Source organism: Cucumis sativus, chromosome 1 (genome assembly GCF_000004075.3).
Source record: "Cucumis sativus cultivar 9930 chromosome 1, Cucumber_9930_V3, whole genome shotgun sequence".
In the NCBI taxonomy this organism is placed as follows: domain Eukaryota; kingdom Viridiplantae; phylum Streptophyta; class Magnoliopsida; order Cucurbitales; family Cucurbitaceae; genus Cucumis; species Cucumis sativus.
The window spans coordinates 6989174-7014192 of NC_026655.2; the positions used below are offsets into that span (position 1 = coordinate 6989174).

The 25019-nt window shown below is 32.4% G+C and overlaps 5 protein-coding genes across 6 annotated transcripts; 2 read left to right on the plus strand and 3 right to left on the minus strand.

Annotated features, from left to right (window-relative positions):
* Positions 1 to 378: 378 nt before the first annotated feature.
* Positions 379 to 2489, plus strand: LOC101204752 (exopolygalacturonase). Its single transcript, XM_011654591.2, has 4 exons — positions 379 to 844; positions 930 to 1229; positions 1356 to 1874; positions 2007 to 2489. Exons 1-4 carry the CDS (start codon positions 704 to 706, stop codon positions 2265 to 2267), a joined length of 1221 nt encoding a protein of 406 aa, XP_011652893.2. The 5' UTR covers positions 379 to 703; the 3' UTR covers positions 2268 to 2489.
* Positions 2490 to 4200: 1711 nt separating this feature from the next.
* On the plus strand, positions 4201 to 6424 carry LOC101208408 (protein HEAT-STRESS-ASSOCIATED 32). The gene is made up of 5 exons (XM_004145041.3): positions 4201 to 4452; positions 4597 to 4788; positions 4880 to 5090; positions 5782 to 6005; positions 6098 to 6424. The coding sequence occupies exons 1-5, from the start codon at positions 4330 to 4332 to the stop codon at positions 6206 to 6208; spliced, it is 861 nt and encodes a 286-aa protein (XP_004145089.1). The 5' UTR covers positions 4201 to 4329; the 3' UTR covers positions 6209 to 6424.
* A 4076-nt stretch (positions 6425 to 10500) lies between these two features.
* On the minus strand, positions 10501 to 13090 carry LOC101221664 (BTB/POZ domain-containing protein At3g22104). 2 transcript variants are annotated; one of them, XM_031881676.1, is made up of 4 exons: positions 12425 to 13090; positions 12146 to 12245; positions 11139 to 12052; positions 10501 to 11022 (listed from the first exon to the last, which is right to left on the minus strand). In XM_031881676.1, exons 1-4 carry the CDS (start codon positions 12485 to 12487, stop codon positions 10717 to 10719), a joined length of 1383 nt encoding a protein of 460 aa, XP_031737536.1. In that variant the 5' UTR covers positions 12488 to 13090; the 3' UTR covers positions 10501 to 10716. The 2 variants fall into 2 exon arrangements, with proteins under 2 accessions (XP_031737536.1, XP_004145160.1); XM_004145112.3 differs by having other exon boundaries at positions 11139 to 12245.
* Positions 13091 to 13266: 176 nt separating this feature from the next.
* LOC101208164 lies at positions 13267 to 18161 on the minus strand. The gene is made up of 6 exons (XM_004153807.3): positions 17744 to 18161; positions 16554 to 17559; positions 16281 to 16459; positions 14432 to 14468; positions 14104 to 14171; positions 13267 to 13946 (listed from the first exon to the last, which is right to left on the minus strand). The coding sequence occupies exons 1-6, from the start codon at positions 17839 to 17841 to the stop codon at positions 13487 to 13489; spliced, it is 1848 nt and encodes a 615-aa protein (XP_004153855.1). The 5' UTR covers positions 17842 to 18161; the 3' UTR covers positions 13267 to 13486.
* Positions 18162 to 19957: 1796 nt separating this feature from the next.
* LOC101204794 ((3S,6E)-nerolidol synthase 1) lies at positions 19958 to 24431 on the minus strand. Its single transcript, XM_011650129.2, has 7 exons — positions 24138 to 24431; positions 23629 to 23902; positions 22518 to 22887; positions 21426 to 21644; positions 21198 to 21336; positions 20451 to 20699; positions 19958 to 20372 (listed from the first exon to the last, which is right to left on the minus strand). Exons 1-7 carry the CDS (start codon positions 24387 to 24389, stop codon positions 20079 to 20081), a joined length of 1797 nt encoding a protein of 598 aa, XP_011648431.2. The 5' UTR covers positions 24390 to 24431; the 3' UTR covers positions 19958 to 20078.
* Positions 24432 to 25019: the final 588 nt, after the last annotated feature.

Here is a 25019-nt window from a genome sequence, read left to right on the forward strand (position 1 = left end):
ATGGTAAAAAATACAAAATTTTATAGACATTCATATATATATATATATATGTTTCTATGAGTGACATTAATAAATCTTAATCGGGATGGAAAGTTATCAATTTCTATAGAATTCAAAATTTTCTTTTACTATATTTAAAAATATGTGTAAATTTATTTTAATACTTGGCAAGCCAAATGACATTTTACTATTTACAATAAATAGTTTTTTTTTTTCACCTTAAAATGCCCATATCATGCATAATATTTTCAGCCTTTGTTATTTTTATTATTATCTTCTCAAAATCAATTTTCTTCCTCTTTTCTTTCTTATGTGATTAAAATCTTCCCTTGTTTACTTTGTTCCACGTTGTGAGGGGAACGACTATTGATGTTATTGTGAGAAAGAAATTTAAGGAATTAATTTGGATCAAGTGAGTGCAAGAGAATGAGTCTTCTCATGTTTAAGCCACAAAAAGCTGATCGTAGTACACATGCATTTAACTTCAACCATTCATTCATTTTTAACAAATTTAGTTAATTAATATTATTTTAAAAAAAAAATCAGTTCCAATAATTTTCTCCTTCTATATAAAAAGAGAGTTGGATGTATCCAAATCTAAAATATTACTGTCAATCACTTCTAAGTTAGAAATTTGAAAAAGAAAAAAGAGAAAAAAAAAAAAAAGAGAAAAAACAATCGAAGAAGGGAGAGGGGGATTAAAATGGGATTGAGATCAAACTTTGTGACGTTATTGCCACTGTTTTTGTTGTTGGTGTCTAATGCCAAAGGTCAATCTGCTGCTGGTGGTGGTGTGTTCGATGTGACATCATTTGGTGCCAAACCTAATGGAGATATTACTGGAGTGAGAGTACATTTGTTTAATAAGCCATTTAATTTATCAAATTAAAACATTTTAATTATCAAACAAAATGATATTTTATTTGCAGCCTTTGCTGGTTGCATGGAAGGACGCGTGTGCATCCACCACTCCAAGTAAAGTTTTGATTCCAAAAGGAAGTTATGGACTAAGTCAATCCAACCTTAAAGGTCCTTGTAAAAGTCCTATTGAACTACAAATTGAAGGAACACTACAAGCTTCGCCTGACCCAAAAGGAGATGGTTTACTTCTTTTGGAATATATCGATCAACTAACGGTGTCAGGTACTGGTGTTTTGGACGGTCAAGGAAAAGCAGGTTGGGAAAAGAATGATTGTCATTTAAAGAAAATATGCACCAAACTTCCCATGGTAATTAAAGCATTTTATGCTTTTAGCATAATATCTTACATATAATTTAACCGCTACATGCTTTCTTAGTCATCAAACAAGTTTTAACTCAAGGGTTTTTGTTTTTTCTTTGTTAAAAATGATCAGACTTTGAAGCTCAATTTCATCACAAATTCAATAGTAAAAGACATAACATCATTGGATAGCAAGAATTATCATATTAATCTTTTGGGTTGCAAGAATCTTACCATTGACCACGTGACAATTACTGCACCGGAGAATAGTCCCAACACTGATGGAATTCACGTGAGTAGTTCAGAACAGATTAACATTCTCAATACCAATATCGCAACCGGAGATGATTGTATATCTGTGGGAGATACCAACAAACAAATAGTTATTAGCGATGTTACTTGCGGACCGGGACATGGAATTAGCATAGGAAGTTTGGGAAAATATAGCAAGGAAAAAGAAGTGGTAGGAGTGACGGTGAAAAAATGCAAGTTGACTAGTACTACAAATGGTGTTAGAATCAAAACATGGCCAGACTCTGTCGGTACATTTCCAGCGACAGACATGCATTTTGAAGATATAGAAATGGTTAATGTCAGCAATCCTATCATCATAGACCAAGAATATTGTCCATGGAACCAATGCAACCGAAAGGTATGTACTAAAATTAGGCCTCCTTAGTTTTGAACTTATTAATTAACTCAAAAGACATTGCTTTTTAAGAGTTGCTGAAACAATAATATTGTTCGAGTTATGTATTTTTATTATGTTTTATTTGATGTTCAGGTTCCATCAAAAATTAAGATCAGCAAAGTAAGCTTCAAGAATATCAGAGGCACTTCTGCAACTGCAGTAGCAGTCAAAATTGTTTGTAGTCAAAGTAATCCATGTGAGGAAGTGGAAGTTGCTGATATTGACCTCACTTATAGTGGAAGTGAAGGTCCAATTAAATCTCAATGCGCAAATGTGAAACCTGTCATTACAGGAAAACAAAATCCTCCGATCTGTGGTGAACCTGCACCAATTGATGGTCCATCAACCGATTGAAGTTTTGTAGATGTGACAAATGTTTCAACCCATTTGAACATCTCTTTGATAGCATATTTTTTCCTTACCCTTAAAAAATTCCTTAGATAAGTTTCATTTTATGCATGTTGTGATTATATAGAGCATGCTATCAATAATTGTACTACGATTGTTTGAAGAGAAATGATGGCTAGTCGAAACCTTTTTTATTAAGTAAAAAGCACCAAAGCAATATTTCTACAAAATTTTGTTCTGATTTCCTTCCTTTTTCTATATATACACAAAGAAATATAAAATTATTGTAAATAATAAAACTATTGAAAATATTTACGTAAGATAGCAAATTTGATATTCTATCAAGTACATATACACATGAATAATTCCTTCATAAGTCAACATGAATTCAATTCAACTGGCATTTGTATGTATTTGTATACAAGAGATCTCATATTCAAATCTCCTCACCCCAATTTGTATTACAATACATTTTTTTTAAAAAAAACAAAGAATCCTTCAAAACGACCCTCTCTACACTATAACCTAATTATTATTGAACTAAACTCAGTTTAAAAAAAGATACATTTTGATAAAGAAAGTTGTCTAAAACACATTAAAAATCAAGTTGAGTATACTTGGAATAAAAAAAATGAAAGATTTAGTCCTTAAATTTCGAAACTTGTTTCCAATTAGTTCTTAAATTTTTAAAATTGAAATCATAACCTATAAACTTTAAGTTTTTTAAAATTCACGAATACAATAAGAAAATAAAAATCATTAGACATAAATTTAAGTCCATATCAATATATTTTTTGAACTTCATCATATTTATAGATTCATAATCGAAAGTTAGACTCTATTAAACTTAAAATTTATAAATCAAATAACGCATTCTAAAATGTAAAACATTTATCATATATGAAAGTGACAATTAAGAACCTAAGTTAAGGATTAAACTTGAAACTCAAACTTAAGAGCTAGCTTTAACTTGGTATAATTGACATGCACTAATGTACTCATGCTCCAGCTTGAACAAGGTGGAGTTGTTAGATTTAAAAGTCACCTAATATTTGAAATGCTTTTAATTTATGTAAAATCGTGTTTGATTCTAAAAAGATAAGAGTGTCTTATGTTTTATGATGAATTATTACGTGAAATGTTTTATGGAATCCCTAACTTATGCTTTAGATAGTTGTTTACTAGGTTTCAAACTTTAAGAGCTTCAAATAGTATTATTATCTTACAAAAATATTATAAGTTCAAGTTTTTAAATCTCTAAGAAAACCAAAACCAAATTTGGAACTTCAATTTTTAAATGTTTGGGAGACTTATACCCTCCAAAGCTTTTAGTCTTTTCAATCTTCACTTTCCAATTCTTTCCATCTCTCTCGAGTGAAATGAAGGATGATTAACCACGAACGTGTAGTTGAATTGGGAAATGAAAAAAAAAATCACTCACCGTTTGAGTATACCAACAACTGAAAACGTTTATTATTGCATTATTGGTGTTTATTTATTTTTCTCACCATTGACAACTCCAACCAAACACCTACGATAGTTGCAAATTTAGCAATTAAATTCAAATTAATTAATTATATAACACAATTTTAAAAAATTTGCAAATATAGCAAAATCTGTCAAATTCTATCAATGATATAACTGATAGACCATGTTGTAAATATTGGTCTATTACTGATATACCATATGAAGTCTATGAGCGATACAAATCTATCGGTGATAGTTTTGCTATATTTGCAATTTTTTTAAAAGGTTGGTATATTATTAGTTATTTGATTATTATTGCCGTTCCAATTTCTCAATTTTTAAGATGGACAGTGGGCTTGGACTAGCTTCTTATGGGCCTAAAGATTGGCCTTGGGCCTAACCTTTTCTTTGTCCCAATTTGTATAATAATAATAATAATAATTCTAGAAAGAGCTCAAAGTTTCTTAAAGAAACAGACGGAAAAAGTGGAGGAATTATTTGTAAATATGTCCATTCCATTTTTTTATCATCATACCCAAAGGAGAAGAGAGAAGCACTCTGTTTCCGATTCACCTTCCGTTGATCACCGCCTTCGACATAAATGTCAGCTTATTTGTGGAAAAGCTTTGACGAGGATGAAGATCGACCGGAGAAGCCTCGGCGATGTGGAGTTACAGAGATGAGAGGCCCTCATTACACTCTCTCCACCCAAGATGTTATTCAGGTTCGTATGTTCTTTGGTGGGTTTGATCGAGGAAAGAATGTCGATCGATTTCTCAATTTCTTTCTGTTTCCGTGTTAGCTGATTTCGGCTTATTCATCGCTTCTTTTTGTTTCTAAAATCATTCACCAAATTGGTGTTGTGAAGGAAATTTTCGAGTCCCTGGGTCAGTTTGTCGATGGGTTAAAGTTCTCCGGGGGTTCTCACAGCCTATTGCCGAGGGATTTTATGAAAGAGGTGACGGAAATGGCTCATCGACATGATGTCTATGTTAGTACGGGTGACTGGGCAGAGCATTTACTTCGTAAAGGTCCATCGGGTTTCAAAGAGTATGTGGAGGTGAGAAGAAGAGGAATGCCAATAATCAATCTTGTTCTATTTTATTCTGTAACAGAAGCTGGAGTGATAATTTGGAGTATGGTGTTTCTAGGAATGTAAGCTCTTGGGGTTCGACACTATTGAACTCAACGTGGGATCACTTGATGTTCCTGAAGAAACTCTTCTGAGATATGTGCGCTTGATTAAGAACGGTGGCCTTAGGGCGAAGCCTCAGTTTGCAGTGAAGTTCAACAAGTCTGACATTCCCATCAGTGGCAATCGAGCATTTGGTGCTTATATTGTTCCAAAACCACGTTCTTCTGGTAAGGTTGCCCTTTTGCAATTTTGTTCTTTCCCAAGAAAGGGGCCTAGGATTTGCTTTGTCATGTGTAAGATGATCATTCTAGTGCAGAACACATATATTAAAAGAAATGAATGCAACAATTTTTTTATATTCATAAGTTCAATCATCATAATTTTGCTTCAAAAAAGTTTCAATCATTTGATGGCATGAAACACCTGATCGGTCATGTTGCCCTTCCACGCTTGCCCTTTTATGCGATCTGCGGTTCTAGTTCTATTTGGTAAATTTGATACTGAATAATTGGATATAAAAATTCCGATCCTTTATCATGTTTTTAATCAAGCTGGCCTTCGATCCTACAGCATAACTACAATATATTAGAGATGGAACTGATGGGTTCACAATTAATGCTCTAATTGTATTTTTTTGCATGCTTGATTCTTGAAATCAAGTCTATTAAATTGATAGTGAATTTGAAGAATGTAGAACCAAGGGCATTGTTTTTGGGTATTGAAATCGAAAAACAGGGTCAGACGTAGTGCTCATATGTGCAATGTAGTTTACTTGCATCATGCAAATTGTCTCTTTGTTGGTTTCGATAAGATCTCTAAACCACAAAGCCTTTTCAACTAGTTTAACGTTCATTGACAATAAACGGTCTCTATGGTTATTATTCACAAACCTTGAGGCTTTTGCCATGTAACCTGCAGAACTTGTAGAAGATGTTGATCTTTTGATCAGAAGAGCTGAGAGATGCCTAGAAGCTGGGGCAGACATGATAATGATTGATGCAGATGATGTCAGTAAACACGCTGAGTTTCTTAGAGCAGATATTATTGCCAAGATCATTGGGCGCCTTGGTCTAGAGAAAACGATGTTTGAAGCATCGAATCCCCAAACATCAGAGTGGTTTATCAATCATTATGGCCCAAAGGTAAGAACAGATTATCTTTCTATGGCTGCATTTCCAATCCTTTACTCAATGACTAATAATACCACATTAATTCTTTTATGCCCTGTATTTAGGTGAATCTTTTCGTGGATCACTCTCAAGTTATGGATCTGGAGTGCCTACGGGGCCGGAACCTGGGTAAAAATCATTCATCTATTCTTGGTTCTTCCTACTTTCGGATTTAAAGTTAATGTGTCAACTGAGAGAGATTATGGTGGGTTCTATATGTGAAACTTGTTGTAGCCCTTCTTTTCCTTCTTGATCGGAAGAACTTCAAAATGTATTTCTTTACTTCTCTTTAAGTAAATGAAAGGGTTCCATGGTGTGAATAAAATGACACAGTTTCAATGTTGTGGCCATTTTGTTATTTATCTCAATGATTATAGCAACCTTCCTTATTATTCAGTTTTTCTTTTGAATATAAATTGATGTATTAATGCAAATAGATGTATGTAAGGGAGATTTTCCGTGGGATTATGACATTCTTTTCCAAACCTACATTATAAGTAAGGGATATATTTAAGGGAAGTTTTTATAAAAAAAAAAGTTCAAAAGGATTGGTAAGATCTTTTGAAGGAAAAACAAGGTAAGATACGTCGTGAACAATGACATATTTGATGATGCATGAACAAGGACAATTGGTACAATATATTGTCTTACATATATACATCATAGTATATACATTATATATCTACATTTTTAAGCATATATATCTACATTTTTTTTCTTCTATTAGCAATGGTGCTAACTCACCTTCTCGCCATGTTATTTGTTTGGTTTGTCATTCTCCGTATCATATGCATTGCGATGTCAAGATATCTACATTTGGTTTGTTAAGATTCATATTTAGGCATTTTAATTTTTTTTAATTGTTATTCTTTGTAGCAAAAGAAGAGTTATATGAATGTTAAATGATCCACTTAAGTACAAGTTGAATTATTATTCAAACTATAAATTTATTAATAATTATGGTTTTTAATTAGTTCTAAGAAAAGTTTGAATTCTAATACAAAACTTTAAGTTTTTTCTCCGTTTTGTTAGAATAGCTTTTCAAGAGATCAAAGTTTATTTTGAAGAACCAAGTAGTTCGTATGCAATGGAAGTGAAACTTTGCAAATTATATTTTGCCCTGTGGATATATTATTAGAATAAACAAAATTTACTTATATGGCTGGTTGACAAAATTAAACTTTTAAACTAACGTATATGTAAAATTTAAGTTAATGTTTACAAGAAAATATTTATGTTTTTGTTTAATATCTTACGTATAATTTAATTCTGACATATTTTTTTATTCATCAAACATGTTTTAATTCAAGGATGTTTTGGTTTGTTTGTTTAAAATGATCAGACTTCGAAATTCAATTCATCACAAATTCAATGGTAAAGGACATAACGTCATTAGATAGCAAGAATTATCATATTAATTTTTTGGGTTGCAAGAATCTTACCATTGACCACGTGACAATTATTGCATTGGAGAATAATCTCAACACATATGGAATTCATATAGTTCAGCATAGATTAACATTCTCAATACAATATCACTATCGAAGATGATTGTATATTTGTGAAAAATACCAACAAACAAGCAGTTACTAGCGATGTTACTTGCGAACCAGGTCATGGAATTAACATAGGAAGTTTGGAAAAATATAGCAAGGAAAAAGAAGTGGTATGAGTGACGACGGTGAAAAAAATGCAAGTTGACCAGTACTACAAACGATATTAGGATCAAAAGATGGTCAGATTCTGTCGACACATTTCCAGCTATTGACATGCATTTTGAAGATATAGAAATGGTTAATGTCAGCAATCTTGTCCTTATAGACCAAGAATATTGTCCATGGAACCAATGCAACCGAAAGGTATGTACTAAAATTAGGCCTCCTTAGTTTTGATCTTATTAATTAACTCAAAAGACATTACTTCTTAAGAGTGGAGTTATGCATTTTTATTATGTTATCTTTGTTCTTTAGGTTCCATAAAAAATCAAGATCAACAGTCAAACTTGTTTGCAGTAAAAGTAATCCATGTGAGGGAGTGAAAGTTGTTGATATTGACCTCACTTATAGTGGAAGTGAAGGTCTTAACGTGCAAATGTGAACCCGTTATTACTGGAAAACAAAATTCTTCAATCTATAGTGATGACTTGCTCCCATTGTTGGTCCATCAACCGAGTAAATTAAATAGTCTTTTAGATGTGACAATTGTTTCAACCCATTTGTAATTCCTTATTTCCGCGTAGCATTTCAAAATTATTCCTTTCGATAACGTTTTATTTATAATTGTAGTTTTTTTCTTTTTACTTTTTGAAGAGAAAATAACATCTATGAGCTGTCGTGATCCTATGAGAGTCTTTTTCTTAGTTAGCTATAATGTTCCAATGCAATTCTTTCTTTAACGTCGCAAATCAATTATTTCTTTAAATCTAATTTACTACATAATCAACATGTAAACCACACAACATTCAATTAAGCTTTGGTAAATATTCAACCATAGCTCAATATTCTTGAAAGTGTTAATTACTTATCTCTTTAATAATACAGTTCAATTCCTCATGCTTAATCTTTGAAAAATGAATAAATAAATCAAATTGATATGTTGTCATATATATATATATATAAACCAATTTAATTTGAAACCAAAATGGAGAATTAATTAAAATTTAATTCATCCATATTTTGTAATAGCAAATAATTAGAATAACAATGAAGATTTTGGCATATTATTAAGAGACTAATAATTCATAAATGCACACAGCTTTCAAAGTATTGGAAGTTGGAACAAATTGTTTATGTATTTTCACATTCACCAAAAATGTTTTTGCATAAATGTCTAAAAAATAAAGCGATGGAAATTGGTGAATTCGAGGATGTTTGTCTTCCACTTCTTTAAGTATTGAAAAAGAAAAACTTCTTCTTCCCTCAATATTCTTATCATAATATATTCAAACTTTCAAACAAAATAAGAAACGACAAACTTCCATATTCCAAAATCAAAACCACACTCATATTTCATTTTCATTTCCCACTTTATTTTCATCCACTTTTCAAACTACCTTTTTACTACACATACAATCATTTACATGTGTGAGGGTTGTTGCTGTGTACAATTAGGTAAAAAATAATGTGTTTAAATATATTAAAATGAATCAAAATATCATAATCTATCTACGATGGACTGCAATAGATCAAGATAGTCAACTATCGTGATATTTTTTCATACTGAAAAATATTTTTTCATTTAAAATAATTTATCAATTTTACTATTTTCATTATTCTTTTTCCTCTTTTCTGGATAATGTGAGGGAAGATTTAACCCTCTGATCTCGTGCTTAAACATATTTTATGCTAATTGAGTATATTTTCACTTTCACATTTTGTAGATAGTCTTTTTTTCTTAGTTACATAAGTGGAGATTTAACCCTCTAATCTCAAGAGCTATTGAGTAATGTTTTTCCTTTCACACAACGTCGAGATAATCTACCTAACCATTTTAAACCAATTAACATTATGTTTATCCACTCTCCATCCTCTAATTCATTTCAAAACATAAAAAAAAAAAAATCAAACGAAAATTATCTATAATATTAACAGAAACATATTTGAAAAGAATGGTAAGAAAGAAAGGAATAAATATAAAATATAGATAGACAAGACAAAACTATTGAAAATATTTCATCCGCTACATTTGTAAATAAGTTAACTCATTTTCCATTATTTGAAAACAATCCTAACTTGATTATTTTAAGCGTGATAAATGCATTATATTCTTGATCAGATGATCAAACACGTTATTAAACTAGAAAAAGTAATTCAATATGTGGATTATATTGCTATCATCAAATAAAAAAAGTAATCCATATTGATTAAATGATTATCGTCTAATCTAAAAGCTTCAATTGCAACTAATCTTATACTTAGAAGGTTAATATCAATTCTCAAGTATATGCATGAAAATGGGGGGATTGCCAATAACATTGTCTATATGGTTATGTTGCACACAAATTATAGTAAAAGACAACTTAGTGCAATATAATGCCTTGTTTTGTGCTGCAAAGGCACAAGCTTTCATAATTGATGTCAATCAAGGAAACCCCTTTATTTTTTTTTTTTTTTCCATTCATAATTTAAATAACATTCTTTGGAAACATCCATCTCTTTTAGACCATATTAAATTATTTCCCATGTACTTGTATTCTAAATTTTTATTTTATCTTTTGTTTGTATATATATTTATATATATATATATATATGAGCTTTTCGGATTGATTTCCAATATTTAGATGTCAAAAAGATCTATCTAACATCAAAACTTAGACCAGTGACGATCACCATAAATTGAACTGAGTCAGACTTTTTTAATCAAAGTTGTACCTCTGTTTACTACTAGGTCATGACGGGTTGATATTTTATGTTATATTATTCGATAAAAATGTATATGAGACAAAAGTTAAAGTAGATGCAAAATGAGGAATAATAATGATAGAGAACCACCGATTATATCTAAAACACAAATATTTTACATCAAAAGTAATTTTGAACCGCAAGAACTTAAAAAGCCTATCCAAACATATAATAAGTTCTTCTCATAATTCTCTTACCTACACAGATCAAAAGAATCATTTGATTTCTTCTATCTCTCATATGTTACAACTTGAAAAATTAATTGATCACAATCACTAGCTCAATCAGAACACACACTTTGATTTTTCTCTAATGATATGGCTTTTGGACTCATGGCTTTCATCTCTTCTTTTACCTGCATTTCCATTAGAAGTGCAACCAAAAGGAGTCTCTCTTAAAACTTTACTGATCATAGTGTGACAGAACAAATCTATAGGGCTATCTTGCTTGGAAATACGAGATTTGATTGCTCTTCTACATGGAAATTTTGGGTTTTGTGCCAAATGCTTCAAAGTTTCGTTAGATAGCTTACTGTAGTTCAGTGCAGAACAGATTCTGATCTTTTCATCTTCACATAATTCAACATGAACCTATATCAAAATCAAAACTTGAGTGTTAGTTCCCTTTTGAAAATAATTAACTTTGGATTTCATGTGAAAAATCCCACATTTTTCATTCAAATTAAATGGAAGCTAAGTTAGTTTACCTGAAAGTACAAATCAATTGCTTGATAAAGTTTGTCATGAGATTCTCTTGAATGTGACATTGCCATGGCTAAAGCACTAAACTTGGAGGCCTTTAGATGTGAATCTGGAGCTACTTCCATCAGGTATGAATCTATCAATTTAGTAACTTTCCCAAAATTACAAAGCTGGAACAAGAATAGTTTGGATTCAATCTGGAAGAACTTTAAAAGCCTTAGAACCAAATTCACATCATACACATAATCCTTTCCACGGGGAGCAGGAATAAGCAAATGGCTCACTGTCACTTGATCCAACTGTGAACCCATCAAAACCTCTAGTTTATGTTTAGATTTTCTACTTATCTTCAAGCTCAGACCTACTTGATATATATCAAACAAGCCATCACAAGAAAAAGAATTCTGGTGATCAAGCAAACAGAGCAAATTGATAACTCCTTGAGTGATTCTCCGCTGTTGAGCTGGTTCAGAATGACAAGGTCTTGATTTTCTATAGAAAAATAGAAACTTGCTGATTATCTTGTGGTCAAAATTATGAGAAACCATCATTTTTATTAGTTTATGGATCAAGTCAATATTCAAGAACACCAAATCTTGAAACCACCAAGTTGTTCTTGTGAACTTGCTGGAACTATCATGGCTTCTTGTGTCGTAAGAATAACGAAAACTAGTGCTAGTAGAAAAAGATGAACAAGTACTTTCATAACTAGTAAAACCAAGCCTGCTTATGAGGGAATCCAGAAGTTTTTTAACCAAAGATGAATCTTTCCTGATTGAAGCACAAATTTGGTACTGTTTCAAGGCTAATAAAAGCTCAGGCCAGCTCCAAAAGTTCAGCCCTTGAAGCAATTTTTTGGTTTCAGCTATCAAGTGAGTCTCGGCAGAGTCAGTAGGACATTCCAGCTCCAAGAACCTGGCTGCATAGTGAAGAAGGATTATGTTAGATGGGGTGATTTCAACTCTTCCACCATTGTAGCAAAACCTTGCAATTTGTTCAAAGCCTTCAGGACCTCCTGGAAATCCATGTAAGACAATTTTCAAACCCCTTGATACATCTGTGGTTGTTCTTATTAACTTCCTTAGCCTACCAGAGAAAGAAAGAATGATTCTCTGCAAATTTCAATTGCAAGAGGCTGATGTTAGAATAGACCAATGAATGGTACAACAGTGGAGTAATCATGGAAAACTTTTGAGGAAGTTTTAAGAGAAATGCTTTTGCTTTTCTTACTTTATTGGAAATAGAAACAAAGAGGAATATCAATACAATAATATATATAAGTTTAATATACCTTGTCCACCAAAAAAGTTGCTTCACCATTGACATCTACTTCAAGATCACAACACACTCCCATCCTTCAAAACAATATGAAACATAAAAACCCATATGAACTCATTCAACTTCAGAAGATTTGAATTTGGAAAGAGAGGAACTCTTGAGATACTGGAAAAAATGAGAATCCTAAAGAGTTGGCATGCAAGAAAAGGAAAGTGGAAAGAAAAAGGGGAAAAGTTGGGGAAGAATTCTCTTTGAATCTTCTGTTGTAACTTCACTACAAAGTTAGTACAGTTCAACTTTTCTTTTCCCCTTCTCTTCCTATGGTGCTTCATACAACATAAATCCTGAATTAAGATAGATTGAACAACATGTCCTTAACTTCCATGAGGATTCTTCTGAGAAACCTTGGGTTTATCAAACACTAGTACCAAGAAATAGAGACAAAAGACAGAGCTTAAAAGTTAAAGTTCAGAACCCAAGAAGCTGATGTGAAGTGGTAGTATAATTCCAATGTGACGTTTTGTTAGCAAATGGGATTTGACCTAATAATTTAAATTCAGTGCGGCCTTTTACCGGTACATAAGCCACCAATTCGTGGATAGTGGTGGTTAGGCTCTTTGGGTGGATAATGGATCCCACACCTTTGAAAGTTTGAACTGTTGAGTCCTTTTAGTGGAAGCCAGACTAATGATCATTTCCTAGTTGGTTTATACAAACACAAATTATTGATAGGAGATAATTCATTCTTTTAGTGTATAGTTAACGAAACTCTTAAACATTGTGATTATTGTAATAACAAAGACAAACAACAAAACTATCACTCTGCAGTACTACTTTATAATAAACATTCTTCAGTGAGAAAAAACCATAAAGTCTTCGCCATGAAAATTAATGAAGCAGCTGTTCGTGTATCACTGTCTCAATACAATCATTTTCACCATATAGCAAAGCCAAATAACAAACTAAAAGTTTCCAACTTCTTTTTGCTTATTGCGTTTGTTCCCTCCCCACCCGTTTCTTTCTTTCTTTTTTTGTTTCTTTTTTCCTTTTCCCATGACCCAGAACGGTTGATTTTTTAATAACCATTGATTTGAGGTCTAGGGGATGGCCCCATTAGCCGTGAAAAAGGCATCTGAGACCGGCCTGGCAGGTTCCTTTGACTGGGAACCCTATCAGGCACGTTTGAATCGGAGACTGATCTAGAGAAGGCTTGAGCCAGCTCAAGTGCTGAAGCTACTTTCCCATAACGCATGCCGCCAGTGTTTGGGGAGGCAGGTTTTGGCTGCTCAGCAGGCTTGCGCCAAGTCTCTGGTGAAGGTGGTCGCTCCTGCTGCTGCTGTTTATCAGTTTCTCTGTTCTTCCTTCGATTATCACGGAAATTCCTCCTTTGCATCTCTGGATCTGCCCTGTTATCCTTCCGCTCCCCTTCCTTGCCTATCCTTCGATCAAAAGGTGGATTATCCACCTTTCCAGTCTGATGCACAGGAACAGGAGGTCCTTGAACCCGTTCCGTCCTTGAAAAATTTTCGTCAGTCCTTCCAACAACAAAGAGTAACGTTATGCATGAACAGTTATTTTCACTGAAAGCTTCTTTTCCCTTACCATTTTTGTTCTCTTTTGTTGGGTGGGGGGAGTGAGGGTTAGAGGGGAAGGAGAGAGAGTTGCAATATATTCAAAAACAGCGTAGAATACCTTTCAGAATGTTGGACAAGATCATTGTTGTTAACTGTGGTATTGTCAACCCCTCGTTCCTTCAGAACCTGAGGAAAGCACAAATCTTATCATCTAATGGGGAAGATGAGACCACAAAGAACACGCCATAAAATAGGGGTATATCGGTAAAACTATTTATTTGAAAGCCAATAAAGAAGTACAGGACACTTAACTAATTAAGTCATTTATTGACTGCATAGTCTAGTTGAGAAACAACAAAAGAAGGAATACTCTCATTATTCAATAACCGCACAGAGCCATCAAAATGACACAAAGCTGACACCCAAAAACTAAAGATATAACTCACCTGCTCCCGTGGGCGAGCACCACCAAACAAAGCAATCCTGCACAAGGCACAAACATTTACCTCCTATCAGCAAGGTAAGTAGCATTAAAAATTCCCCAATGGTAGTCATAAGCAAAAAAAAAAAATCAAATTTACACGTCAGAAATAGACTATTCCACTCCAGGCAAATACAGAAAAAAAAATCCCCCAATGGTAATAATAAGCAAAAAATTTCAAATTTACACGTCAGAAATAGACTCCCACTCCAGGAAAATACAGAAATATGGAAACACAAGTGTTCTGATCAACCGAATTCTGTTATTACACGAGCTCATTTTTGTGGATTTGATGGTTACAACTTACAAATTCAAGATTCAAATGTTAACTTACAGAAGTAAACCCATTGGCTAAGCAAACAAAAACAAAATTTACAGCCTGTTCACATCTCAATATTACAAGAAGTTCCACAGAAAAACACAATGTTTGGCTCATGGATTAAGTCTGTTCTCAATGAGAAGTCATGAGGCTGGGATTCATAAAGAACACAATGAAAAATAGCGATCCAAAATGGAAAAAGTAGCCTAAGACTAAGAGTTAAGACCCAACTTCTTCATCAAATTCCAAACATTTTTCTCAAGTACACTCTTTTCTTTTAGTCGAGCCAATATTTTCCAACTTGATAGCACCAAATACTTTGTCACGGTTGACACTAAAGTATACTCTTTCCTTTTAGTCGGTGTTATTCTTCTACAATTCTCCAACTTCATAGCCCCAACATGTGTTTGTTGCCTAGACTGGTACTTTCATGTTTCAGAATATGACTAACCAACATGCTGACTAACAATTACAATCAACTTGATTGAATTTTGCAAATTTTCTACTGTAGTACCTCAACATTACATAAGCGTGTGAGGCGTTCAAGAATTTGTCTTCTTTTTTGCTTAAGGCTAAGATCATTTTTATTGCCTGTATTCTCCAACTTGATAGCCCCAATTATGCATTGTTGGCCAGACTAGATCACTGATATTTAAACCAAGTGACAAACATAATTTGAAAAATTAACCTTCTATAAAACTCAAGGACACAGTTGGAACAAATCTAGAAAAATCAATCCTTTTATCTTATACCAAGAAGGTAGCATTATGTAAGATCCAAATGGAGTTAAGATTTCACAATAACAAAACAGAAAATGACCAGAAGGTCTACATGAGAAAATTTGCATATTTTCACTTGAATCAATAGGCATAATAAACTATCATGCCATTAGGCAAATTTACATTTTCCAGACAAGATGTGGTATTCATACATCAATGCAATTGAGAAATGCTCATATAAATGAAGAAAAATTGAATGGGAATGGAGGAAGTGCTCTTGAAACAAACCAACAATGAATGAACTTATTATGGAAACCACGAATAAACAAACAAAGTACTTAATTGGAATGATTAGCCTTTAGTTAGCCCCTCACGGAGCACTTAGTGATATGATTGAGGAGTTCCTCCTCCATCTTATGAAAAGTTAGGGTATGTGCTTTGTTGAGAGTATTTCAGGGGAGAGAAATAATAGAATCTTTAAAAGGTTATAGAGGGGCTATTTTGATGTTTGGTCAGTTATAAATTTTAAATTCTCTTTAGAAGTCAGTGAGTTCCTTTTGTAATTAATCATTAGTTCTCATTTTGTTAAATTGGACGCCCTTCCTCTAGGGTGCTCCCTTTTGTTGGCTACAAAAGACTACAAAACTTGAGCAAATGCAACTAAACAAATAAGTTCCTATTATATCATTAATATACATCTTCAAAATGAATAGGAAAGCAGAAACAGAAAAGAAAATAAGGGATTATTGTCAAAAATTGCAGTTCAAGTTACAAACCTGTCTCTCCCAGCATTTCCTTCCGATTGTTCAATGAGTTGAGACCGAGGCTTCAGATTCAATTTTGGACGCTCAATTCCATCCTTCCCACTCTCAGAACCAGCTGAACTAGGTTTCACATAATTTGAATTTCCATACATTTCATTCACATTGTCAGGAGAAACAGCATCGGGAATTATCTGGCATTCAAATATTCAACAGTATAACAAGGATCAGTAATTAATTGTAAAATCTAAAGGAAGGTGTACACAATCACAAATGAATTGTTCATACCTGGGTATGATCAACTGTATTTGGTTCTGAACCAGCCAATGGCTTTGTTCTTGGAAGTAATTTCAACTTTGGGCGTTCTGATACTAATGAACTCACAGGAGGATGCAAATCAGATCCACGTCCACCAGACATTTGATTAGGATCAGAGTGTTGGACTACAGCAGCATCCACTTTAGAAGATCTCTCTTTTACAGGATGATACTTAGGGACTACGAGCCTGTCATGCTCTGATAAATCTTGTCTATGTCCCTCAGTTCCATCATCTACGCTAATTTCTCTTTCTGCATGCCTAGCTAATGAAGCATCACGATGTTCCCTACTATACAATCCATCCACCCTGTCAAAGGAATTACCATAACCCTTTGGCTGAGCTTTAACATCTAGTTCGGTAGATGCGGCAACAACAACATCAGTTTGATAATGAAGAGACTGTTTTGACTGCCACCTCCCTGAAGACACCTTTTCAAGAGCACTAGCATGAGCAAGCTTTGAGACAGCACTCGGTCCATCCCAAGTAGAATGTGAATTTTCACTAAGCCCCGAAGCCACCTCCTTCCTTGCTTGCCAAGCATTTGGATGAGCCCCAGAAAAAGCCATCCCACTACCGCCACCTGAATTCTGAGAAGCAACCCCTGATTGTAGGGCGTCACCAACCCTCCCTGCGTACGAATGCACCGCACCAGGAGTTGGAAACTGCGACATCGGAGCAAACCTCCTCCCACTTGATTCATATTCAGGCTTCAACTCAGAGTTACGACTAGGCAGAACCCTAATGCTCTCGTCGCTAATAGTTCGCCGCGGAGGAGTTACACCACCTAAAGGCTTCCTTTCATCCTCATCGAAATTCCGACCAATGTGTGCAGCAGAAGCAAGAAATGGCGTTTTGTCATCAAAATGCCTGGTTGCCGGTGATGAATGAGGCCTAGACCGATGGTCCGACCTGTTCATTGGGTTCCCCCACGATGTAGGACGATCGAAACTAGTCCGATCCGAAGGTCTAACCGTTCTTAAAAAAAGATTTAAAAAAAAAAACAACAATAAAATCAGCCAAATTACAGTAGCAGATCTAGTTGCAAATCAATAACTGGGATCTAGTCCCGATAAATAGAGTGTATATGAGAAAATAAAAAAGAGATGATTAAAGTAAGAAGAAAAAAAAAAAAAAAGGAAAGAAGAAGGGAGAGACATACAGGCCAGGAGCAGAGGGGAGAGGAAGATCAGTAGGGATAGAGCCGCCATGGAAGTCCTTGAGGGTCATAGTATTACCAGTGAGTTTCTTCTTCGACATGGCTGGGAATCCAATGGGAACCCTAATAATTAGTGGTAGAAATTGTTGAATTGAGAGAAAGATAAAATATATGAAGGAGGAGGAAGAGGAGGAGGAAGAGAAAGCCCGCAAATCGCTAGAGATGAATGGGTGTTATTGCTTGAGCACTAATTTTGCGTATCTCTCTCTGTGTGTTGGATTCAACTCCAGGCCAGCCGGGACTTTTCCCCCTTTTCCTTCTCTTCTTCTCACTGCCCTCTCTCTCTCTCGCTCGCTCGCTCCCTCGCTCGCGGACCAGAACAAACACACCATCACCTTCCTTCTTTTCGTGCGTTCGCCGCCTCCTAAACACACTTTTGGACCCTCCCATAATAAACCTCGGCCCAATAAGAATCCCCTACTCCTCAATTCTTTTCTTAGGCCCAAGCCCAAGACCAACTAAGAATTTGCCATGCACATAACACATATTTTTTAATCCCTAAGTTGCCCTTGGTATGGTCACTTTTTGGAGTACTATGACTATGAAATTGTATTATCATAAATTCTCACTACAACTCTACAAGTCTAGAAGTACAATCTAAATGAGTTATGAGACTTTAACATATGAATTCAAAACATACCCATATCTTTCCCCTATTTTGAATTTTGAATCAATGATCCCATATTTATTTTCATTTGATTTAACAATTTTAAAATATATTATATATATATTTTTTAATTAATCAATCTTTAAATTATTTATTACCATATTTATGTAGTTCTTAATTATTTTCATCTATTCTCTATTTATTCAATTTTTTCCCCAAATATTTGTTTCAATCTTCTTATAAGATTCTTTTTCATTATCTTTATGTTCTTTTTTGTAATATAATTGTTTATACCATCTATACTTTCTAAAAAGTTTTCATCTAGGATGTAATTTCAATTAACCTATTTAAATTAAATCTCTATGTTATTAAAGAAATTTTTTAAAAATAGTAAATTTTACAAAATATTTACAATATATAATAAAAATTTAAAATTATATTACCGTGACGGAAGTCTATTGAGAATTCAAAATTTTAGTTTTAAATATTAAGAAAAATATATATTTTTAAAAGTTGATTTTATTTTTGTAAGATATGAAAATTATAGGATAGTTTGATGATTAGGTGAGAAATAAATAGATATGCAAGACAAAACTTAATTTTAGCTCTGCAAGCATTGTGTCAATTTATAGTGTTTTTTTCTTTATAGATTTTTTAAGTAAATAAATAATTGTTTTAAAGTTTAATTTTCATAAATATAATATAAAATATTTACCGTTTAAAGATTTTGACCATTTTTTAAAAAATATTTTAGTTTCTCCTCCTTTTTCATTTTCTTGTATGCTGATTTTTTTTCTCAGCAATTCTTTAAATATTTACATTTCTTTTCCTTTTCCTTTTCCATCTTTTTTTTGTCTGTAATTTTTCTTTTTCTTTTTCTTTCTCTCTCTTTTTTTTTCTTCTACAATTTTTTTTTTTAATTTTTTCCAAAATGTTATTTAGTTTGTCAGATGACAATTAATAACTGCATTTTTTTTTATATATATTTCTCATTGAGGATCTGTGTAAATATATATTTGAAAAATCCCTTGTTTAAATTTAACACTGTGTTACACTAAATTATACTACATAACTAAAAATTTCATGTAAATTAATTTAATTTGAATCCCTCAAACTAACCATCAAATAAATCACTTCAATAACAACATCCAATCACATCCCTCATTCAAATCACTTTAAATCCCTAAAACTAAACATATATGCGTAATTAACCAACAAATAGCATCTTTATACAAACTTCCAAAATCTCTAAAAGTAATTAACCACAAATTAACCATTTCAAAATAATACAATATTAGCATTCGACATCATTCAAATTCATATATATATATATATATATATATTCAAAACGACACATTTAAAACCATAAAAATAGAGAAAATGTCAAAAAAAAAAAAAAAAAATAGCACTGAGAAAACCTTTTTTTCCGACGTTTATCTTTTCGATTTGGGGAGCCTATTTTACCCAGTGGTTTTCTGTGGTGTCGAAGTCGAGAAAACTGATTTTCATGTAGGGACTTTTATGTTTAACTAAATTAGTAGGCCAAAATATCAGTGAAAGGTTTCCAACAACCACACTTGAGAATCAAAAGCATTTTATTTACTCTAATCAATTATCTAAGTGGTAAACATGCTGACAATTGATCCCACCCAAAAGAGAGAGATAGCTAATTTAAATTTGTACACTTTCATAGAGCACAAATTTCATCAGCTTCTCGAGAGTTGGAAGGTTTTGATTTTCATCATAACCATATAAAACAGGAACAAATCTGGCCATATTTTGAGAAGCTTGTATGAATGTTTCTGGAAATGGATTATTTGGAGAAAGGCTTTCTTGGTTCAATCTCTTCCATGCATCTGAAATCATGTGGTTAACACGCTGTTGTGCGCTATCGACAGAGATCTCCGGATTTTCCTTCATGTAGTAATCAATATACGACCCATCGTATCCTTCTTGATTCTCATCCTGCAAGGACGAAACTTTTAAGAAAATATGTTTTTTAGGCATTTAGAAAGTCATTTTAAATCTATATATCGTTTTTACCTTTGCACTTCCCAAATCGTCGCTAAGTCGTAGAATTGATGCGGTGGAAGATACAATGGCTGGGTTGGTATCCAAAAGTTGGAGAGTTTTGTTGTTTATTCCCTGGCCTAATAGAAAAAAGGTGTGTTCTAAAACAACATGTACTCCTGAACTAACTTCTCCATTCTCTAAATATTCTTTAGCACTTGGAAAATGGCCAGAAGCAAACCATTCTGCTTCCACTAAAAATGCCTCACAAAGGCTAGTCCACTGGAAAAAAAAAGGTCAAAATAATATTTTTAGTATAAAAATGCCTCACAAAGGCTAGTCCATTCTAAGATTTATTGAAAGACAATGGTTAAAATTGGAGAATAAAAGCATAGATCAAAATTGAATAAAACTTACCACTGCATATACCAAAAGAATATCTTAACTAAAAGTAAAAATTCATAAAAGAACATTTTAACCTTTGAAGTCTCCCTTTGGGTAATGATTTTGTTTTTTTGTTTTTAGGTTTGAAAATTTATGTTTCTTTTCCCACCACTTTTTTACTATAATTTTCATTTTTCTAACCAAATTGAAAAAATAAGACCAAGTTATTAAAAAAATTAGCTATTTTTGTTTAGTATTAAAAAATTGATTTAATTCTTGGAAACACTTTTTCTTTTTTTAAAAAAAAAAAATCAATCATTAATTTAATTTAAAAAATGTAAATAATTATCAAACAAGTTTTAGTTTTTATAGTTTAAATAACACAAAAATTCTTACCGATTTTTGTAAGCAATGGATAGGGTTCCAACCATGCTTTAGAGAGAACTTGTGGCTGAGTTCATTTGTGGTTTCATAAAGTTTGATATAGCAAAATTTCATTGGGTGGGGTAAGCTGTTGATAGCTTCCAAGTTCCATCTGCATTATTATTAATACAATATTTATCAGTTCACGAGAAATTAATATTACCTCAAAAAAGAAAGAAAAAAGAAAAAACTTTGATGTACCTTTGAATTGCTTGTGTGAAGAGTCTAAGTTCTTCAATGGAACCATATAAATCGTAGATATCATCAAGAAGGTATATAAAAGATATTGATTTTGTAAGCTCAACTCTTTCTTCTGAAAATTTTGGATCTCCTAAGCATACTAATGAACAAATATACCATTTAAGAGGTTGATGTCTACTAAACTTTAATTCTTCAGATAATCCTGTCTTCTTCCACCACCTAATCTCCCCGAGGAAACAAAAAATGTATGCACATGATTACATTTGCAAAAACAAATATGCTTGCGCTAACAAAAAGTTTAAGATGGAATTTAATATTGTAAAGATATCTATGACTGATAGACCATGTTGCAAATATTGATCTATCAAATAAATCATAAGAGTCTATTAAACTTTTATTGATAGAAGTCTATCACTTTGCTATATTTGTATTTTTTTTAAAAATATTGATATATATTTAATTATTATTCCTAAAATTTCTACCAATTATAATTTTTTTTAAAAAGTAGGTGAGTGTGTGATAGTGCATCTAGAGGTCTCCCTTGTGTGAATATTCTTTTAGCACTATCAAATACTCAAATAGTGTATTCAATAAAGGGCAAGGTTACATGGCGAAAATATCTAAATGAGCTAGAACAAAGTCCAAAGTACATAGCCATTATAATTACTTTTTTATTGTGTTATTTTTAAATATAGCAAAATGAACAAAAATATTTAAAAAATATCACCGTCTTTATGTGATGGACTGTGATAGACCAAGATATATTACTATATATGTGGCTATCTATATTCTGATAAAACAAATAATAGTCTAAATTTTATGGGTGATTCCTGTAATTCATCCCAAATAAAAGCACACAATTCAACTCATGGTTCAAAATGATTTTGGTGGAGAGAAAAAACCACTCCCAAACGTACGCTTTGTTAATATATAAATGCGTAAAATCAAACATTATAACTAAGTTCAATTATAAAGAGTAAACATGTTTGAAAGGGACTTCAGCTATTTCACGATTAGTGGCATAGACATGCCATAAATAAACAAACACAATATATAATTTGAGTAAGATAGGGATGTATGAAGTGAGCTTACAGAATAAGTTGAGATATTTCATGTTGGTACGACTTCTGAGCTCTATTGAAATCCAACTTCGCCAATTTTTGGAAGGCAAAAATCCACTTATTTGTGGCTTGAAATCCAAAGTGGGTTTTAATAAACAATTTGGCCAAACTTTTGTGGAAGGGATTAGTCAAAGTATCTCCGACATGTTTGGCCATACCATTTTCAAGATTTCTAATTTGTGTCCTCAAGATATGGCCACAAAATTCCCCAATTATCTCTAGTTTTTCTTCTCCAGGCAAGCATAGTTGACAAGCTTCATATACACTCGTCAACCCTTCAATATCTTCAAAAACCTTTTTGTTCAATTCACCATTCTTAGCAGTGAAACTTTCAAACACATCTGCTCCAAAACGTACATATATACAAGCTCATGTTGTTGTATAATGAAGAGGGAGTGTTAAAAGAGTTAGATATAATTAATATACTATAAGTTCATTAACGACCTTATGTTAAGCTCTTGTACTGACTCCAATTTAGCAAACAAAAACAATCATTCGGTCAAATATTCTTTTGGTCCACAGGTTTGGAAATGTTATATTTTTACACTGAGTTTTGATTTAATTAAAATTCCATTTTAGATTCTTATTTCAAAACGTTAAACTTTTTACCTTTTAGTTTTGAGTTTAGTTTTCATTTGAGCAGTAGGTTTCAATATTTTTCACTTTTAGGCACTTAAAATTTTATTATTGGTTGCTTTAGCATTTAAAATAATTATGATATTTTTTTTCCATTAATCTGAATAGTACTGAAAAATTAGTAAAAACTAATGTAATTAAGTATAACTAGGAAAAATATTTTAAATAACAAAACTACTCAATTTTTTTTTAACGTTTCTTTAGATAAAAACATTAACACTGACAAAGTTTGTATTTAATAAAAAAATGAGACTTAAAAGTATATATGTTAACGACCTCACGACCCAATTGAAATAAAACTCAAGGTTGGAAAGTAAAATTATAACGGATTAGAATATAAGGACCAAATAGAAATTTGAACTCAAAATTCATGGACAAAAGGTATCATTTTGAAATTTATATGAACTAATTATTAAATGAAAACTATACTTCAAATAAAAAATCACCTGAAGGTATAAAATAACCATGCTGTCTTAAGAGTCGAAAGCGAAGAGCAACCTCATGAAGGGAACATTTAGTATCAAAATAATGATGAGTTGCCATTATTGTGTATTGTTCTTTTAGAATTGCTTCAATCTCCTCTTTGAAGCAGTGATCAATTCCTAAACGTTGTATTCCATCAATCATGTTCAAGACCTCCAAAGAACCATTTTTTGCAGTTTCACTTAACAAGTGCTTCAATATCTTCATTTCATATTCATATTTATTGTCCATTTCCTCCTACAAAAATCATATCATAATAACCCAAACGGGCCTTAGTCTTTGCACTTTTTAACTGCTATAGAATCAACAAATAGAAAAAACTGAAAAAAAAAATGTAAAACAATGAAAAATCATCGAGAAGGTTTATATATTTCACTAATAGTGTTAGTTAATCCATAGGTAGATGAAGAGCGATCTCACAGTTTTAAGATACAAAGCAAATTAGTAAAGAAAAAAACAAGGAAGAACATACATTTAAAGGGGAAATTTGTGGATCTGCAGGAAGAGAAGTTGGAAGAAAAGAGTAATTTAAAGGAATGGTCCATTTTTGAGAGTGAGGAATATTAATAGGGGCATTGAAGTTGGTTGGTGGAGTTTGATTGTCCATGGAAGCTTTTGGATATGCTTGGAAAGAAGAAGAAGAAGAAGAAGAAGAAAATGATGATGAAGAAAAATGAGCTGGTGGAATAACTCTAACTATCAACATGGCAGATGCTGTAGCCATGGGTGTGAAGAGAGATAATTGAATAGCAAACCGAGAGAAATAGAAAATTAATAATGGTGAATAGCAAACCCAGTAAACCTCTCCAATTTATACTACTTTAACGTGATGGGGACAAGTACCTTTTTTTTTTCAACACGAGGGATTTAAAAAACGAACTTCTCCTTCTATGACATTTTGACTGCTAAATCATTTTGGCTTTTTTAGGTAAATTTTGATGATGATAATGCTTTTGATTATCAGTTTAGAAAAAAGAGATTAAATTCAATAATTAATTTTATATAAAAACAAAAGACTGTATCTCATCGGTTTTGGTCTTCTATGAATATAAATTCGGCAGAAGATTAAGAAATTTGATTTGAAGACAAACAATACTTTAAAATGTGTTTAATGAATAAACGAGAAAGAAAATGAAAAACTTTTCATTCTTACGTTTTGGGTTAACTTTTTTCTTTTGATCTTAGGTTTCAATAGGTTAATTTCAAGTTTTATTAATATTTGGTTTTTAGGTTTGAAATCGTTACAATTTTGGAAATGTGTCTTGAATTTCAGTTTAATTTGATTTACTTTGAAGTTTAATTATTATCTATTAAATACTCAATTTTAATAGTGGAGTATTAATGTCTATTATCA